The sequence below is a fragment of the Megalobrama amblycephala genome, linkage group LG6, assembly GCF_018812025.1.
Source record: "Megalobrama amblycephala isolate DHTTF-2021 linkage group LG6, ASM1881202v1, whole genome shotgun sequence".
Lineage (NCBI taxonomy): Eukaryota > Metazoa > Chordata > Actinopteri > Cypriniformes > Xenocyprididae > Megalobrama > Megalobrama amblycephala.
In genome coordinates this window covers 35,679,063-35,699,653 of record NC_063049.1, presented here as the reverse complement: position 1 = coordinate 35,699,653, position 20,591 = coordinate 35,679,063, and the positions used below count along the sequence as shown (strand labels likewise).

Genomic DNA, 20,591 nt, shown 5'->3' with positions numbered 1-20,591 from the left:
TGTTTGATTTGATTTGGGTACTTTGGAGCCTGTCACCAAATTTTAAACAATTGTCTGCATTTCACTTTTCCATTACATATGCATCCCTGGACATTTTCCTGACTGCAACATGCATACGGTCTCATTTTAAACGGAGTGAACTACTTCTTTATAAGCGTTGGAAAATATCATTCAACATTCAGTATATGATGATAATGTTTAATTTGTAGTTTTTAATAACTTTTTAATATCCACGCTATTACCTTAGAGACGTTTATTCTCGCTGTGCCGAGCGATGAAGTCATTGTTTATACAAATTGCTTAAGTGGAAAGTGCTTTGTCAGCACTTCTTTTTTCCTTACACAGACCAGTGTGGGCACACGTATAATATGAAATTGTTTTAAAAAGACAGGGCTTGATTCTAAGGGACCGGTCCACTTCCTGTATGACTCAGCCTCAGGTTTTTAAGATGGTCATTAAGTGCATTCGCTTGAATTCGCTGGCCTCTTTCTCTCCTCATGCTCATCATGTGCTGTGGAGTGGGAGAGATTCAAAAATACTTCTACACATGGTTTGTTTTGTTTTTTTTTTCTTTGCCAGGTTTCTCTTGAGAAAATGTGCCTTTATTAATTCAAGGGTCATGCTGTTTAAAGGTCTCTAGGATTGTCCAATTTGATTTAACAAAGGTTGGACCCACTGGACATCATTAATGCCACAGTTCACAAATTGTTTTGAAATGTCAAATATAACGGCTTGAATAACAGGATTACAGTCAATTATTTCTGACAGAATTGCTTGTGTCTGATTAGTGAAGAATGTGTTTGCTTTAAATGTTTTCTTGTGCATTCTTTAGGTGCCTTCAATTTTCCAATATTATAAAAACAACTCTTGTTAGATTAATAGAGGGGCTTCTAGTGTCTAGTGTCACTGTGACTGGCAATGAAGTATGGATCATGTGTGCTTCATCAGGCATATTCATTACCTCACTTTTAGAAAACTATGTTTTAAACTTAGTGTAAAAAATTAGATTAGTTTAACCACCAACTTTGTGTATTTGTAAGTAAGCAATGAGGTCAGAGAAGCCGCTTGAGCAATTTTCAAAATATAACACCGGATCAAGTGCCTTTATTGATTTCATACAGTGCTTACTTAATTCCTAAAGTATTAGTTTTTAGTGTTTTATTTATTTATTTTTTAAAAAGCAGTACTGAGCTATAGACAGATTTTGAAAGTAACATTAATATACAGCAGTTGTGCTGCTTAATATTTTCATGGAAACTGTGGTACTTTCTTTGATTAATAGAAAGTTCAAAAGAACAATGTTTATTTGAAATAGAAATCTGTTATAACATTGTCTTTACTTTCACTTGATCATTTTAATGCATTCGTGCTAAATCAAAGTAAATTAACAGCAGTGTGTATATGTATATTAAGAAAATGAACTAATTTATATGCTCAAATGCACATGCTCTATTGTTACAGCGGCATGCGCTCAGCGCTCTTCAAACATTTTTCTCTTAAATGGTTATTTTTTTCATACTGTATACTTTTAAGTTAGGATATAGTTAACTTTGGACAATCCTAGAAACCTTTAAACAGCATGACCCTTGAATTAGTGGGGTTGGTTAAGATATAAAGTCAAGTAGAAACAAAATATCTAATATCTGACACACAAATAAAAACAAATTGGCAGATAACTGATACAGTTGTGATATGTAAACTTTTTCAGGTTTAGAACCAGCTTATTCTGTAGTATTGTCCTCTCTCTAAGGAGGCCGCCATCTTAGTCCTCATTTGACCTTATTTTGCCTGTTGTTATGAAATCCCACTCAGTCTGTTCCTGTAAGTGGTGTGTTGGCACTGGTAAGGGTCATCATGGTTGATGCTGGCTCGGTGCCTGAGCTTTTGCCAGCACGGTGGATTTGGACTAGAGTGTGGTGCTGTGGAGGAAAATTGCCCTTTACAAAAGGGAATAGTTTCGGAGCCAATTTCCAGGGATTTGGCAAAAACATGCACCAGATTTCTAGCCCTTTCAAAACCCCAAAGTAATAAACTTTGGTGCATAACTCGCCCTGCACAGTTTGTGCTACAAATAAGAATGATACCTGAAAATTTTCATCTTGGTTATATTTGCAAACTATAAATAATAGATAATAAAATAGCAGCAAAAAAAAAAAAAGAAATCCTGTTTTACATTGAAGGATGGACCCGAGACATATGTAAGGAACAGAATATCATACAGACCTGCAGTGTTGTTTCTTACTGGTAAAATTAAAACTTAAAAAACTTTTAGTTAAGTAAAATAAAGCTACAAAAATTGGATGAAAAAGTTTCAGTATTTTAAATAAAATAATTACTAAAACTAAACCTGTACTAAAAATAAATGAAAGCTAAATAGAAACTAAAACTATTACAAATTAAAAAAAGCACAAATTGTCAAAACGAAATATAAAAAATATTAATACTATAATGGTATATAAATAATACTAAAGTAACACTGATGTAAAGGTGGTTTCATTTGACATGCCCCAGTAAGAAACCACCTAGCAACCACACATTACATTAAAAAATGTTGGGTGAAAATCAAAATGGACACCCAGCAACTGGGTTGTTCTAACCCAGGGGGTGGGTTAAATGTTTGCCCACCCTGCTGGATAGTTTATTTAACTCAAGTATTGTTTAAAAATTACTGTATTGCTTGCTTAAAATTAACCCAAAGTATGTTGGAAATTAACATTAATAATTAGCATTATTAATAAGTTTAATGAATAATAATTCAGCTATAAACATTTATTAAATTGCTAACTAATAAATGTTCACCTTTTGATTATTATTGTTGCCTTTAGTAATTATGTATCTGATTTTTAATTTCCAACCTATTTTGGGTTCATTTTAAGCCAGCCATATAGTACTTTTTAAAGGTGCCCTCGAATGAAAAATTGAATTTATCTTGGCATAGTTGAATAACAAGAGTTCAGTACATGGAAATGACATACAGTGAGTCTCAAACTCCATTGTTTCCTCCTTCTTATATAAATCTCATTTGTTTAAAAGACCACCGAAGAACAGGCGAATCTCAACATAACACCGACTGTTACATAACAGTCGGGGTGTACGCCCCCAATATTTGCATATGCCAGCCCACGTTTCCAACATTATAAAAGGCATTAAACAAGGGCAGCCAGTATTAACGTCTGGATGTGCACAACCAAATCATCAGACTAGGTAAGCAAGCAAGAACAATAGCGAAAAATGGCAGATGGAGCAATAATAACTGACATGATCCATGATAACATGATATTTTTAGTGATATTTGTAAACTGTCTTTCTAAATGTTTCGTTAGCATGTTGCTAATGTACTGTTAAATGTGGTTAAAGTTACCATCGTTTCTTATTGTATTCACGGAGACAAGAGAGCCGTCGCTATTTTCATTTTTAAACACTTGCAGTCTGTATAATTCATAAACACAACTAAATTCTTTATAAATCTCTCCAACAGTGTAGCATTAGCCGTTAGCCACGGAGCACTATCAAACTCATTCAAAATCAGAAGTAAACAATATAACAGTATAAAACACTCACATAATCCGCTGCATGCATGACGAACACTTTGTAAAGATCCATTTTGAGGGTTATATTAGCTGTGTAAACTTTGTTAAGGCACTGTTTAAGGCAAGCGCGAGCTCTGTGGGCGGAGAGCACAGGATTTAAAGGGGCCGCAGCATAAAATCGGCGCGTTTATAATGATGCCCCAAAATAGGCAGTTAAAAAAATTAATTAAAAAAAATCTATGGGGTATTTTGAGCTGAAACTTCACAGACACATTCAGGGGACACCTTAGACTTATATTACATCTTTTAAAAACATAATCTAGGGCACCTTTAAACAATAGTTGGGTTAAATAAAACTGCCCAGCAGGCTGGGCAAACATTTAACCCAACGGCTGGATTAAAACAACCCAATCGCTGGGTTTGTCCATTTTCAACCCAAACTGGGTTGTTTTTAACCTAGCATTTTTTAGTGTAGGGTTGTCAAATGTACCGGTACCAGTCGGTACTAAAAAATAAAGAAAAGTTGTTGGTACCAGCATTTCTGCAGAAGTACAGAGTACCGGATATGTTCGGTACCTGCCGATAGACGCTGCTTTCAAATGCTTTCGTTCGTGTTTGAGCATTCTCTGAGCATCAAAGGTTTCTATTTACAGTGTATCACAAGCATTGAGCATTGTAGCCAATCACAATCATATCTGTTGAGCGTGTGAATGCAGTGGATCATCAGAGGTGCTAGTCAGTAGTCAGAATCTGCATAACACCACTGAAAAATGTTTTGATTTGTTCAACATAAGCGGCACGCTCGCGAATCCTTTTATTATAACCAATAAAGAGTAAACACAATGTAAATAAGAAATTCATTTTTTTTTTGGTACAGCTTTTTTAATATAATAGCAGTTTTCACGAGAATGCAGAATTCAGTGAGCTTGCGCTTTAGAGATTGACATCCTTAGTGATTATAAAGGAAGGGCTCTTCTCTGGCTTTCTGTTTATTACCCATTCACAATATCAATAAAAGTTTAGTTTCTTCATGCTGCTAAGTACAGTGCAAAGTTTCTGGATTGTTAGTTTCTAATAACCAATGGACGAGATAAAACAGGACGAAGTACTTTATTCAACCGTTTTTGCTCTGATACTGAAATTGGTACCAAGAACGGCGGAATTTTACTTTTATTGGTACCAACTACTGAAATGTTGGTACTCTGAGAACCCTACCACATAGCAGTGCCATGGTGAAATAACTAACAGAAAATATAAAAAATCTAGAACTTCCAACAGAATGAATCAAGTTCTAACATGATCATACATTTACTGTCACGTTTAAAATGAATTTATTGACACTTAATCAATGTAGTTTTTGGGGTGTCTATTCAGTGTGTACTGTATTAATATAATTTTCTAAGCATGGCAGATCAAGCGTCTCTGTTTAAAGTGTATAGGGAAGGAGAAAATGTTTAGTCTGCGCTTCCTTGATGTCCTTTCCATACATTTCACCTCTTCATTGAGATGCGTCTAGGGAAAAGCAATCATCTTTAAATCATCTGTTGAAAACCTCCTCCACCTTGGTTTTCCTTTCCAGCCCACAAAGACATGGTAATAGTGTAATTTGGTGCGGTGCCCACCTGACTTGGTTTCCAACCAGTGTGTAAATCACAATATTTATTTATTATTTTTTTCCTGGAGAACGTTGTACTTGGAGTTTATTAATCCTTCCTTGTTGCTTATCTTGGAAAGGCTCCTCGTCTTCTGAGAGGCATGTTGAAGCGATGGGCATGGCCGACTGCATGCCTTTCTTCGGGATAGGAGACCTGAGGGAGATTCTGCAGGCTATAAAGGTCCGGGATGCAAAAACTGTGGAGCAATGTAGACCTCTCAAAGTCGCAAACTACCTAGAGGTGAGAAATGCTCCTTGGAACATACTTTTTAATGACCCATTTACCATCACAGTATCAAAATATGAGCACATTTGAAGAGTTTACTAATAGTAGATTACATTTTGAAGATCACAAGTACATTCTACAAGAAAATACTACTTAAAGGGTTAGTTCACCCAAAAATGAAAATTCTGTCATTTTTTACTCACCCTCATGCCGACATTCATTCATCTTCAGAACACAAATTAAGATATTTCAGTTGAAATCCGATGGCTCAGTGAGGCCTTCATAGGGAGCAATGACACTTCCTCTCAAGATCCATAAAGGTACTAAAAACACTAAAAACAGGTACTAAATCAGTTCATGTGAGTACAGTGGTTCAATATTAATATTATAAAGCGACAAGAATATTTTTGGAGCGCCAAAAAAAACAAAATAATGACTTATTTAGTGATGGCCGATTTCAAAACACTGCTTCAGGAAGCATCGGAGCATAAATGAATCAGTGTATCGAATCTGCTGTTTGGAGCGCCAAAGTCATGTGATTTCAGCTGTTGGCAGTTTGACACGCGATCTGAATCATGATTTGATACACTGATTAACTTATGCTCCGATGCTTCATGAAGCAGTGTTTTGAAATCGGCCATCACTATATAAGTCGTTATTTTGTTTTTTTTGGCGCACCAAAAATATTCTCGTTGCTTTAAAATATTAAAATTGAGCCACTGTACTCACATGAACTGATTTAAATACGTTTTTAGTACCTTTATGGATCTTGATAGAGGAAGTGTCATTGCTCCCTATGAAGGCTTCATGGAGCCATCGGATTTCAACTAAAACATATTAATTTGTGTTCCGAAGATTAACAAAGGTCTTACGGGTGTGGAACGACATGAGGGTGAGTAATAAAGGACAGAATTTTCATTTTTGGGTGAACTAACCCTTTAAAAATTTCACATTTAATTTATTGTTACTTGCAATTAATTGTGAAATTACTAGCAATTTCTAAGAGAATTTTTTTTTCTAGACCAAAATGTTTTGGTAACACTACATTTTATTATTCTTTTAACTAGTTACTTATTAGCTTGCATATTACTAGAATGTTGGCTGTTTATTAATACTTATTAAGCACATATTAATGCCTTATTCTGCATGACCTTATTCTACATTCTTAATCCTACCCAATACCTAAAGTTAACTACTACCTTACTAACTAATAAGCAGTAAATTAGGATTTTATTGAGGGAAAAGTCATAGTTAATCGTGAATATGTGTTCCCCATACTAAACTGTTACCAATGTTTTTTCTTTATATGATCTTTTTAGCTGATTTTTTGCATTATAAACTTTCTGCCACTTTTTCTTTCAGAGCGAGGCTGTGAGACTAGCTAGACAGTTACCTCTAAACCTCTCCAGAGCTGATGTTACAAACACGCTTTGCCGAATGAAACAGGAACTTGAAGAGGAAAGTCAGGTCTGCATTCACGGACGACCATTTTTTCACGACCTGGTTAGCATTCCTGAAACTGAGCAGGAAGCTTTGCAAATCATGTCTAGTTCTTGCTAAGGATTTCAAGGACTTCATTACAAGACCATCCCTCCATTATAATTGTTACACACTAACATTTACTGTACCATATAGAGGTATGAAAGTTGTCATTTGGAATAATAAATGTTTTTCTAGATGAATTGATGAATTATTGTTCATTCATGATTTGAGGTATAACTTCTCATCAAACTGGGTTCTGAGTGTTTAATCAAGATGCATATGTATTAACTATGTGGGTTCAGCCCAGAAAGTCATACATTATCTATGAACACAAATCACTGTCGATTCCAGTGTTGGAGGTAATGCAAGTAATGCAAGTTATGTAATCAGATTACTTTTTCCAAGTAACTAGTAAAGTAATTTCTTTTAAATTTACAACAAAATATTTGAGTTACTGGGCAGTCGTGGCCTAATGGTTAGAGAGTCAGGTTGCGAGTTTGAGTCTCAATACCGGCAGGAAACGACTGAGGTGGCCCCAATCGTTCCCCTGGCGCGACAGCAGAATGGCTGCCCACTGCTCCGGGTGTGTGTGTGTGTGTGTGTGTGTGTGTGTGTGTTCACTACTCACTACTTCTAATGTGTGTGCACTAACGTGGATGGGTTAAATGCATAGGACAAATTCCGAGTGTTGCCATACTTGGCTTTCACATGTCACTTTCACTTACTTTGTTTAAATAAGTATGGCAAGTTGCTTTGTTTTCCCATTTATTGACTGACAGCTCTCCTGTCCCCATGTTGAGAGAAATCAGGAGTAAAGATGCAGAGGCGTTGTGTGTTTGTAGTTCTAGACTAAATGTAAGCAGACTCCTCTCACTTGCACAAAAACATATTCAGTATTCCTCAAAATGAATAAAAGCAGTGAAATGCAAACTCAGAATATTACATAAACCTGCAGTAATTCAATATGTTAAATTACACAAATATATTTACTGTATTTTGTCTCACTGTATGAACCAATGTCTTTGCTGCTGACCTGCGAAGTCGTGATTTTTGCATTTCCTTCAGCCTAAAGTCTTATTGGTTTCACTTTAAGTGTGAAAGGGCCTTTATAATTACCAAAATTGCTTTTGTTGTTGTAGTAGTTATTAAAAAACACGGAAAAAGTGACGTAACGTTACTTTAAAATGTAACAAAGTAATGCAATTAGTTACTTTATTTTTAGGGAGTTATGCAATATTGTAATGCATTACTTTTAAAAGTAATTTTCCACAACATTGGCCGATTCTAATACAAAATCTCAAGTATTATTTTTAATGACACCATATGCAAATAAAATTGCAAGCCACAGTAATTATAATGCATTATATAGCTGCTTCAGTGCAGATTTGACAGCCCTGGGTCATGAATGATGTTACTTTTTATGAACGATTTTATGAGGGCAAAGCTATGAATTTTTGAATATGAGTTGTAGCACATTAAGATGTTAAAACATAAACATTTTTGTCGTAATGTTAGCTAATATATTTTGCTTTTCTGTCTTAATTTAATGTGGGAAAATTGTTTTGGCATTACTGGTAATGAAGGAAAGGTCAAGCACCCAACTTTAAAAGTTTGCCTTGTTGACTTCTGATTAGAAAAGAAAACAAGCCAGAACTACTGACCCCACAGCAGATGCCAGTGAACCACAAAATTGAATGCAGTGTGGTTGTAAATTCACTCCCCCCAAAAATCAGCACCTTAAATGCTGATCATGAAAGCCGGCACTAGGGGCCCATAAAGCCAAAAGAGATGGGCTCTGGGGTTTGCCGAAAAGTGTGCAGTCGCAGTCAGGGACCTCCAATTACCAGCTGAAAATAAGGCTCAGATGCTGTGAAGTTTTAACAGTTGCTCCCCTGTAGACACATGGTTTGTAGTTTTTCAGTGTTTGATCAGTTCCACGAACTGCATTTTAACCTCTGGGGACCCAGCAATTCATTTTTGTCCTCTATAGAGGACATGAGTCCACAATTTTAAGCCTTAAAGAGGAAATTCTGGGTTCTTCAGATATATTAAAATGTTTTATCAGGGTTTCCACAAATATATTAAGCAGTACAACAATGTTTTCAACATTGATAATAATGAAATGTTTCTTGAGCAGTGAATCAGCATTTTAGAATGATTTCTGAAGGATCATGTGACACTGAAGACTGGAGTAATGGTTGTTTTGCCATCACAGACATTTTAAAATATTAAATGCAGCATCAGAGTCTTCTTTAAAAACCTTTTAAAAATCTTTAAATAAAACCCCACATTTTTTTGAATGGTAGTGTATTTGATTTTCCAATTGTTTCTTGTGAAAAAAAACTAAAGAAAACTTTAGGAGGGGAACTGGAGCTTTCAAGCTTCAAAAAAGATTAAAAGCCACCATGAAGTAAAGTGGTCCATAAGACCCATGCACTATATTCCATAGTAGTCATATTGTCTTATCAAGTCATACAATAGTTTTGAGAGGAACATACCAAAAAATTCAAATCATTATTCTCTGAATGTCTGATTCATTCATTAATCTGAGTCAATTTTTTAAATGAAATGATTAATCATTTTGATTCACTCACTAATCAGACTGATCTGGTTCTCAACTCACTGACACAGTGTTGAGATTGCAGCGGTTAACAGCTCACAAAGCCATCGTATTCATTCAGAATGTCCAAACTGTTACTTGCAGTCCCCTTGGTGTCCACAGTGTCACAGTATTGGTTTCAAAGTGATCCCTGTACAGAAATAATTGTGGCAGCAAGTGGTTGGTTTTAGGAGAGAGTTAATGTTAGACGTAATTAACGGAGCTATTGAGTTCAGCCTCTAATGCAGAGCTAAATTACTCTGTCGCATGTCCTCATGCGGCCATAATTTTGCCAATCGGCTGTTGTAAAGCAATTACCTTGCACTCCTTAACTCAGAGACTCAAGAAACATGTGCTCTGTGTTAAATATCACTGCTGTGAAAACATGTTAGTCTTTATTGTCATTTATGCTCCTAAAAGCCTTTTGAAACAGGTCTCTGGTGTCTCAAGGTTAAGCTGGGCCCAAAACATCTGGGATTTATGCCCGGTTTCAAAGACAAGGCTTAAGCCTAGTCCCAGACTACAATGCACTAACTTGCACTGACATATCTTAAAATATGTTAGTGCCATTTTTTTTTGTCTTAAGTTTCACATCAATAATGTTTTTTTTTTTGTTTTTTTGCATGTTTATAAAAGCCACTTAAAGGGATAGTTCACCTAAAAATTAAAATTATCCCAAGATTTACTCACCCTCAAGCCATCATAGGTGTATATGACTATCTTCTTTCAGATGAACACAATCTGAGATATATTTATGAAAAATATCCTGGCTTATCCAAGTTTTATAATGGCAGTGAACGGGGGGCCCAATTTTGAATAAAAAAAATGCATCCATTTCTTTATTAACCCTCTGGAGCCGTGTGGAGCACATTTACGATGGATGGATGCACTTTTTTGGCTTCAAAATCGGGCCCCCCCCTTTCACTGCCATTACATAGCTTGGAAGAGCCAAGATATTTTTAAATATATCTCCGATTGTGTTCGTCTGAAAGAAGAAAGTCATATACACCTTGGATTGCTTGAGAGCGTATAAATCATGGGATAATTTAAATTTTTGTGTGAACTATCCCTTTAAATGTCCTAATTTAACTAAGCATCAATACGTATTGACTCAGCACAAGATTATGAGCATGACGTTATTATTTGTGGTCTACATTGTCCCAGCAAATTTTGCTCAGTCATGCACTACGCCATGTTTCCGTTTGCTAAATTAAAACAGGTGGGTGTGGTGCTAGGTTCCTTTCTCTGGCCTTTCTCAATCCTCATCACTGAACTAAAAATAGCTCGGAGTAGATGCACGTAGCATGTGTCGTTTCATTTTGGATCTGAAAAATGTGCACAGTTACTGTACGTAAAGCCAAAGAGGGGCACAAGCAGGGGAGCTTCGGGCAATGAACACCATCAAAATAACCCATGTGAGATCCGTCAGCTCGGTTTTTCACACCACAGTTCATCATGCAATATGCAAACCTGTTGCAATTGCAGTATTCTGAAAGAAACTGATTTTTGGCCTAAAATGAATGACAGCTGGTAAAATGAATCCAGCGTGACCTTTTTAACTGGGGGGGTCACATGTTCTCGAGATGATCATCCCGACTAATTGGTCTGATATTCATATCCAAAGCATATATGGTATAGCCCGATCTGATCTGCTGTCCTGGCAGTTTCAAGAGAGCAGGCAAACACCCCCAATTTTAATGGAAGTCTCAAACAAGGGTCAGTGAGAAATGAGGCTCACCTCTCCCCTGCTTTTAGAATTTGCACCCTGCAGCTATACGAGAGCGAGTGCTGAAGTCGCAGCACAGGGCCGTGAAAACTAAAACGTGTGCTGTGGTTTGACCTTTCCCTATGTTAAATACAATATTATCATAAGACGTGCTATCGAGTTGCAGTGCCATTGCATGATCAGATTCTCTGCCACGTGGGCTCTGCGCTCAGGTTCAGCATATGTGAGCTCATTAGTGCTAGTATAGCATGCCAGAGGTATACACAAAGCAATCTGAATTTATTTTAGTCTTATGTTTTTATAAGAGTATGTGCCAGGCAATTATGCCTTTTGTCAAATATTGGGGAAAGTATAGCTTTGGCTTAATTCTCGTTGGCAAATGGCCTACCTTTGTAATGAAATAGGAATCACAATCTTACCAATCAACCAATCGGGATTGGAAGCATATACAGTGCTGCTTGAAAGTTTGTGAACCCCTTGCAGAATCTGTGAAAATGTGAATAATTTTAACAAAATAAGAGGGATCATACAATATGCATGTTATTTTTTATTTAGTACTGTCCTGAGTAAGATATTTTACATAAAAAAATTGTTTATATAAAGTCCACAAGACAAAAAAATAGCTGAATTTATAAAAATGACCTGCTCAAAAGTTTGTGAATCCTTGATTCTTATTACTGTGTGTGGTTACCTGGATGATCTACGACTGTTTTTTGTGTTTTGTGATGGTTGTTCATGAGTTGCTTGTTTGTCCTGAGCAGTTAAACTGCCCAATATTCTTCAGAAAAATCCTCCAGGTCCCGAACATTCTTCAGTTTTCCAGCATCTTTTGCATATTTGAATCCTTTCCAGCAGTGACTGTATGATTCTCAGATCCATCTTTTCACACTGAGGACAACTGAGGGACTCAAACACAACTATTAAAGGTCCCGTTCTTCGTGATCCCATGTTTCAAACTTTAGTTAGTGTGTAATGTTGTTGTTAGAGTATAAATAAAATAAAGCTCAAAGTTCAATGCCAAGCGAAATATTTTATTTAACAGAAGTCGCCTACATCGAACGGCCAGTTTGGACTACATCCCTCTACTTCCTTCTTTAATGACGTTACTAAAACAGTTTTTTGACTAACCTCCGCCCACAGGAATACACAAGAGTTGCGTTTGTAGAGTGTGTTTGTCGCCATGTCGTCGAAACGCTGTTATTTTCATCCCGCAGTCCAATCACCGGGTCTGATAATTAAAGGGTAAAATTAAAGACATGTTTACAATAACACTGAGCGCGTGCATCTCCACGTTATGGTAAGAGGCGTGACCTTTCCGGGCAAGATGCGCTAAGCTGCTGTCGAATCACAACACAGGAACCGCTGGCACAATCAGAACTCGTTACGTATTTCTGAAGGAGGGACTTCATAGAACAAGGAAGTCATCAGCCCGTTTTTATGACAGTGGAAACAGCGGTATACAGATAAGTAAATTATATGAAAAATACTGTTTTTTTTTACACGCGAAACATGAACACATGTTATATTGCACACTATAAACACAATCAAAGCTTCAAAAAAATCACGAAAAACGGGACCTTTAAAAAAGGTTCAAACATTCACTGATGCTCCAGAAGGAAACACGATGCATTAAGAATCAGGGGTGAAGATGTCCAATTTTTTCTTATTTTGTAACAACAGAAGACACTTAAATATTTGCCAGAAACCCCCCCCCCCCATCGTGTTTCCTTCTGGAGCATCAGTGAATGTTTGAACCTTTTTTAATAGTTGTGTTTGAGTCCCTCAGTTGTCCTCAGTGTGAAAAGATGGATCTCAAAATCATAGTCACTGCTGGAAATGGTTCAAATGCACAAAAGATGCTGGAAAACTTAAGAATTTTTGGGACCTGGAGGATTTTCCTGAAGAATATTGGGCAGTTTAACTGCTTAGGACAAACAAGTGACTCATGAACAACCATTACAAAACATAAAAACAGTCGTAGATCATCCAGGTAACGACACACAGTGTTAAGAATCAAGGGTTCATAAACTTTTGAATGAGGTCATATTTATAAATTCAGCAATTTTTTTTGTTTTGTGGACTTTATGTAAACATTGTTTATGTAAAATATCTTATTCAGGACAATAATAAATAAAAAATGACATGCATATTGTATGATCCCTCATATTTTGTTAAAATTATTCACATTTTCACACAGATTCTGCAAGTGGTTCACAAACTTTCAAGCAGCACTGTATATGGAGAGCAATAGGAAGAATGTGTGGTGGTGGCGTTAGGGGAAGACATAGGCTATTAAAGTGTGTAAAAATGAACAAGCAACTGTGAAGTTTCACATGTAATATTTAACACATTTTTACAAAAATAAATATACTGTATAAATAAAAATGTTCATTTTCTTTTTGTGCACTATTGAATTTTACCCGCTGTTGAAATCAGTATCTAAAAAGCTCAGTGTGATACACAGACAAAACTGACATTGTTGTATAATGTATAGTATAGAACACAGTCAGTGTCAACAAAAAAGCAGAAAAAACATGACATTTGAAATCTGACAAAATAACTGGGTTTTGAAGCACGAATTAAATGTTTTGGGTGAGGTTCTACATTTTGCAGACATGCAATAGTTCTGATGTTCCAGCAAACAGTTGTGACAATTGCACTTACAGCTTAGAGAATGTTAAGAAATGTTAAAATGTGCCAAAGCAATTGAGAAAAACTGTATTAGATTTTAAGGCTCCTGGGTGCAGTGAAATCTGCACCAGCCCAGCTTTATCATTAAGCCATTAACTTAAGATGGAAATGCAAGCCAACAGAATTTTATGAGTTGAAAAAAGACTAAATTTTTCTGGTAAAGCAAAATGTGTTGGGAACTGTAGCACCCGCGCCCTAAAGTAACATCAAATTAGCTAGAAAAAATTCAAGTGAGCATTAGCTATATGGCCTAGTTAATATTTAATGATTACATGCTTATTTTGCAGTAGAAATCATAAGTTGAAAAAATTGACATCTATAAACTGCATTTTTTAAATAGTCATATTTAATACAAATAAATACGTATATAATACAAATATTTTTGTATTAATACATCTATATTATTAAATATATTGATTTGATGTGGTCAAGCTAGCACAAACTTAGTTGTTAATTGCATTGCTTTCACTTTTTCTGTATCCGAAATTGCATTCTCTTGAGTATTTCTTTTGAATAAGTATTTACTTTGCGACTGCTAAAAAAGTATGTTCTATATAGTATGAATGTGTGTTGTATGAATCATATATATATGTATTCTACATATGGCTTGGCTACTACTACATTCACCATTTTGTCATTGTCATGTGACCTACCAGAGTCAGTTTCGTTGCTTCACTGCCATTCATAAATCCTCTCCCGTGGCCTCATGGGATAGTAAAGTTTATGTCTGTACACTTAAAGGGTTAGTTCACCCAAAAATGAAAATAATATAATTTATTACTCACCCCCATGTCGTTCCACACCCTTCATTCATGTTCAGAACACAAATTAAAGGATTAGTCCACTTTTAAATACAATTTTCCTGATAATTTACTCACCCCCATGTCAGCCAAGATGTTCATGTCTTTTTTTCTTCGGTAGAAAAGAAATGAAGGTTTTTGATGAAAACATTCCAGGATTTTTCTTCTTATAGTGGACTTCAATGGACTCCAGATGGTTGAAGGTCAAAATTACAGTTTCAGTGCAGCTTCAAAAGGCTTTAAACGATACCAGACGAGGAATAAGGGTCTTATCTAGCGAAACAATCGGTCATCTTTGAAAACACTTACGCTGTATGTCCTACGCTCTACTTACGGAACAAACACGGCGCCAGTAGGACATACAGCATAGGTGTTTTGGAGAATACGGAAAGCGGAAGCACGTACAAGGCGTTAATTTGTGTTTATAAAGCATATACAGTTGAATTTTTTTCGAAAATGACCGATCGTTTCACTAGATAAGACCCTTATTCCTCGTCTGGTATCGTTTAAATCCCTTTGAAGCTGCACTGAAACTAATTTTGACCTTCAACCGTTTGGAGACCACTGAAGTCCACTATAAGGAGAATAATCCTGGAATGTTTTCATCAAAAACCTTAATTTCATTTCGACTGAAGAAAGAAAGACATAAACATCTTGGATGACATGGGGGTGAGTAAATTATCAGAAAAAATTTATTCAAAAGTGGACTAATCCTTTAAGATATTTTTGATTAAATCCGATGGCTCAGTGAGGCCTGCATAGCCAGCAATGAAACGTCCTCTCGCAAGATCCATAAAGGTACTAAAAACATATTTGAAACAGTCCATGTGACTACAGTGGTTCTACCTTGATATTATAAAGCGACGAGAATACTTTTTATGCGCCAAAAAAACAAAATAACGACTTTTCAACAATACAGTGATGGGCCGATTTCAAAACACTGCTTCGGAGCTTTACGAATCAAATCAATGACTCGGAGCGCCAAAGTCACGTGATTTCAGCTGTTTATAGCCGTTTTATAGGAGATCTGAATCACTTATTCGATTCGGAAAACTCCGAAGCAGTGTTTTGAAATCGCCCAGCACTATATTTTGGCACACAAAAAGTATTCTCGACGCTTTATAATATTAAGGTAGAACTATTGAACTCGCATTAACTGATTTAAATATGTTTTAGTAACGTTACCTTTATTGATCTTGAGAGAGGAAGTGTCGTTGCTATGAATGCAGGCCTCACCGAGCCATCGGATTTAATCAAAATATCTTAATTTGTGTTCAGAAGATGAATGAAGGCCTTACGGGTGTAGAACGACAGGAGGGTGAGTAATAAATTACATTATTTTCATTTTTGGGTGAACTAACCCTTTAAGAATCTCGCCGACAGTAGTAGGTCATCCGGGTACTTTTGCCTACTCTTTTATGAATACTAATACCTTTTCGGCTACAAGGGAACTTCGATTTCGGATCAGAAGCAGCCTCTGGCTTTCAGCGTCGGATGCAGTTTCAAGATAAAATGGAAAACATCGAAAACCCTCCGTGTTTTCGTTTTGTTTAGCTCCATCTAGCGGTTATGAACACAAACGAGTAGCCTCAAAGAGGGACTTTGGTAGCCTATGTACGTAAGTACGTAACCATGGCAACAGATGGCTCCAGTCGTCACTTTGACAAACATCTAACGTTACTGTCATTTTTATCAGATATATCACAAAAGTATCAAAGAAACGTTTTTTTTTTTTTCTTTAAAACGTGTTTAAGAACGTTAGGTGCGCTAAAAGACTAAAATAATTCGCACACTACATGTTGCCTGTAGTAACAGCTGGAACGGCTCTGATTTCGGACTAAGCAAGGGTAGGAAAATCTCATATACAAAATGTATTTATAGGGCAGATGGCATAGTTATTATTATTTTTTAAATATAAAATTATTCTCACTATATTAATGTGTTAATTCGGCAGCTGTACAACTTTCTCCACTGCTTTCAACTGTTTATTCAGACGCCATTTTAATTCTCTCAACCAAACGTTTCGCACGCAAACAAAGTGCAAATCTCCTAAACGTGTTGTACATTAATAGTATATACAATTAGCTGTCAAATGGCATCCATTAATTGAAGAGCGAGCAGCTGGCACTGGTAGAAGGAGAGTACTGTAGGAGGGTCTGGCATGAGATGGACTGCACATCGTGGTCAGGGAGCGTGCCAAATGCCATTCCAGTGCCTCTGCAACAGGGGTCGAAGGTTTAGAAACATTGTGGCTCAGAAGACAGATGTCCATGTGGCCCGGGTAGATATTATCATTCTGCTTGAGAGCTGAAATCACCTGCACATTAAAGAGTCCACATTTTTCTGTCAAATTTTACAAATCCTAAACTCAGATAAAGTACATTTTTACCCATGCAGCACAATTTGTTTAGAATTTTCCACAGAAAATGTATGGAGTTATGACCCATTTTACTGTATTCACAACTAGTATCAAGTGTGTCACCATATGGTGATCACAGTAGGTGGATCCACGCTTCTAAACATGCATTCTTGCTGCTGCTGCCTTACAATGGTGGACTGCATACTGTCCACCTTAATGCTCTCGCTATGAGGCTTGTGGTACTTGGCAGCATCCTCTGTATAATGACCGACTGCGGTTTTCATGTTGTCCTTAGAGACTTTATAAATGTTAGATTTATGTGCTGGAATGGGGGTTACCTTTTCTTATTCTCTATCTGAACTGTATGTAATTGGTGTTACAGTTTTGTGTATGCAAAAATTAACAGTCTGTTATGTGTCTTACAGATTTGACTGTCAAAAAGGATCTGAAGAATCAGAGAACAAGGTAAGCCTCATGTTTACTAAGTGGTTGCTATGGTGCTGCTCATCAATTTCTAAGGCATTCTGGGTGGATGGGTTACCTATGCATAGATAGATAGATAGATAGATAGATAGACAGTCAAGACAGATGAAGTCCAAATAGACAGACAGACAGACAAATAGACAGATAAATAGATAGATAGATAGATAGACAGTCAAGACAGATGAAGTCCAGATAGATAGATAGATATATAGATAGATTTCAATGGGCAATATTTTTTTTTAACAATATTTGATAGAAACATTATTGCCTTGATTGCAAAACAAAGCAGAACTGCTTCTCCATATGACAAGACACCTCCGATTCCTGCATATCCAGCTGTCTCACAGGCGTTGTGATGACACAGGAGGGGACATGTTTCCATTTTTCCAAATGATCCAGACATCTCGCAGTCTCCTCAGAGGAGCATCTATCCTCCATCACTGTCAGTCATTGGTCTCCTGGGGGCATATGGTTTACTGCCACAGACCTTTTCCACTTCAGTCATTAGGGTGCCTTGTAAATGAACTTAGACTTATGGACAAATCTTGCTGAATGACTCATTCCAGCCCAAAAGTGATCTTGAGTTACACATTGCTAAAACAGGACACATTCCCGTCCTCGACGTCCGGAAGCTTTACGATGTAATTAATCAAATGTTGATTCCACAAGGGTCAATAGACTTTCGGGAGAGACGGATGTCGATTTCTCAGCTAAGTGAAAAAACAAGTGGTGTTGAAGGCAAGGCCCAGTGTGGATGCGCTGGATAAATCCATCAGGGGCGCTGACAACCAGCCGTCAGTGGTTGCACATCTGCGCCCATCTGCCCGAGGCTCGTGTCTTTTATTGCTTTTCATTGCTTTCTTCAGATGAGAGCAGAAGTTCAGTGAGACTGAATCTCACGTCCCCTGGAAACTGAGGCGATTATTACACTGCAAAATGTTAGATTAATCATTAAATTAAAGGTACTTTAGCTCGTGATCATTGAGAGAACCTGATTGTTGACTGAATTAGAAGAGATCAGTGCAAAGCTAAACACTAAGCATGGCCGTAGTGACAGAGTTTTGGGCCAGTTGATGGAAATGCATTTTCATTAAGTCTCATTTAATGAAGTGAAAATGAAGTGATGTGGTGTGTAGCCAAGTATGGTGTCCCATACTCGGAATTTGTGCTCTGCATTTCAAATTTGTTTTTATAGCAAAAAAAGTTCTATTTTTGGCAAATGTAAAGGCCCTCTTACACCAAGGGCCCTATCATACACCCGGCGCAGTGCGGCGCCAGGCACGACGAAAGTGTTTTTTACTAGTTTCAGCCTGATGCAATTATCATTTTCACGTTCTGTGCCACATTGTTTACAGAGAAAATGCATTTGCACCCATTTGTTCACCCATGGGCATGCTGGTCTGAAAACGAGGTGTGTTCAGGTGCATTGTTGGCGCGTTGCTATTTTGAGGCAACTGAAATAGACTGACCAACTGAAACCTGCTCTAAAGTCAATGCCGCAATATTTTTTTTTTTGTTATTTAAAGAGCGTGTTAGTAATATGTAATAATACACACACAGGGATGAGAAGCAGCACACAAACATGCCAAATATTTAAAATAAAATGATTACAATGTAAAAGATTATTATTGTGTGCATAAAGATAAAAATGATTTGGTGGAATCCGGCTGGTCCTGTAGATGGTCTGCTTGCACGCAGATTACTAGAGAAGCGTTCAGTTTTGACGCTTGCAAATTCCGCCATGTAAATAGATTGGTTTATTGCACATAATGCCCAAAACACACCCATTACTCATTAAGAGAATAGGGACAACCCTTTTAGACAATGCGCAGGGCGCGGAGACCATTTTTCCGTCATTAAACTAGCAAAAGTGGATTTGGACATGCCCTAAGTACACTTGCGCCGTGCGCTTCAGACTATGCACTTAGATTGTTAAATTAGGACCCCAAAAGTGAAATAAATAAGCCTCAGGCTGAAGGAAATGCAAATTCATGCTTGTACAATAGAGGGCACAGTCCAGACAAACAAGCCTTTCAGCTGTGCTGCCATTCTGGAATACAGAAGAATAGGATGCAGGAGAAGAAGTAAATGAGTAAATGTATTCTCACATTTAGTCTAGAACTAGTCTAGAATAACCATCATGTTTACACAGCACACACAACGCCTCCCGATTTCTCTCAACATGGGGACCGGAGAGCTGTCAGTCAATAAATGGCAAAACAAAGTAACTTATTTTACTTATTTGTAAAAGTAACTCAGATATTTTGTTGTAAATTAAAAAGTAATGCGTTACTTTACTAGTTACCTGAAAAAAGTAATCTGATTACATAACTCGCGTTACTCGTAATGCGTTACCCCCAACACTGCTAGCAACCTTCGGGGTACAAGTCTGACTCTCTAACATTAGGCCACAACTGCCCCCTTAACATTTCTGACCACAGTAGCTCTTGTGGTCTGGGCATGTGCCACAGTGGGTTCGAACCCACAACCTGAAAGGTTTGTGGCATTACAGATTGCACCACTCAGTTGAGCATATGCGTTTTGTTTTATGTACCTTACCTGCAAACCCGAACATTTGGTTTTCTGTCATGTAGCCTATTGAAGATTGTTGATTTTGCAAATTCAGGTTATTTAAATATCTCACCATGGTAAAGCTGGTTTAGATGAAGGTTTGAAGAAGCATCAGTTGATCGGTTTAAATGATAAACAAATCAGGCTATGCCATGTTTTTTTCGAGCCAAGTTACAGATTCAAAAGTTTGAATTCTCTACGTTTTTTAAAATGTTTTTGAAAGTCTCTTATGCTCACAAAGGCTGCATTTATTTGATCAAAAATACAGTAAAAACAGTAATATTGTAAAAAATTATTGCAATTTAAAATAAGTGTTTTGTATTTTAATATATTTTAAAATGTAATTTATTTCAGCTGCCATTACTCAAGTCAAGATCACATGATCCTTCAGAAATCATACTGATATGCTGATTTGCTGCTCAAGAAACATTCCTTATTATTATCAAGGTTAAAAACAGATGCTTAATATT

At 36.8% G+C, this 20,591-nt stretch overlaps 1 protein-coding gene across 1 annotated transcript in view; it reads left to right on the top strand.

The window, feature by feature from the left end:
- pms1 (PMS1 homolog 1, mismatch repair system component) overlaps positions 1–7,092 on the top strand; it is a 32,138-nt gene extending 25,046 nt beyond the window's left edge. The window contains exons 12-13 of the mRNA XM_048194354.1: positions 5,265–5,425; positions 6,773–7,092. Coding sequence (XP_048050311.1) covers positions 5,265–5,425; positions 6,773–6,970 — 359 coding nt within the window. The 3' untranslated portion in view covers positions 6,971–7,092. The remainder of the gene's footprint in view (positions 1–5,264; positions 5,426–6,772) is intronic.
- The last annotated feature ends 13,499 nt before the right edge of the window (positions 7,093–20,591 follow it).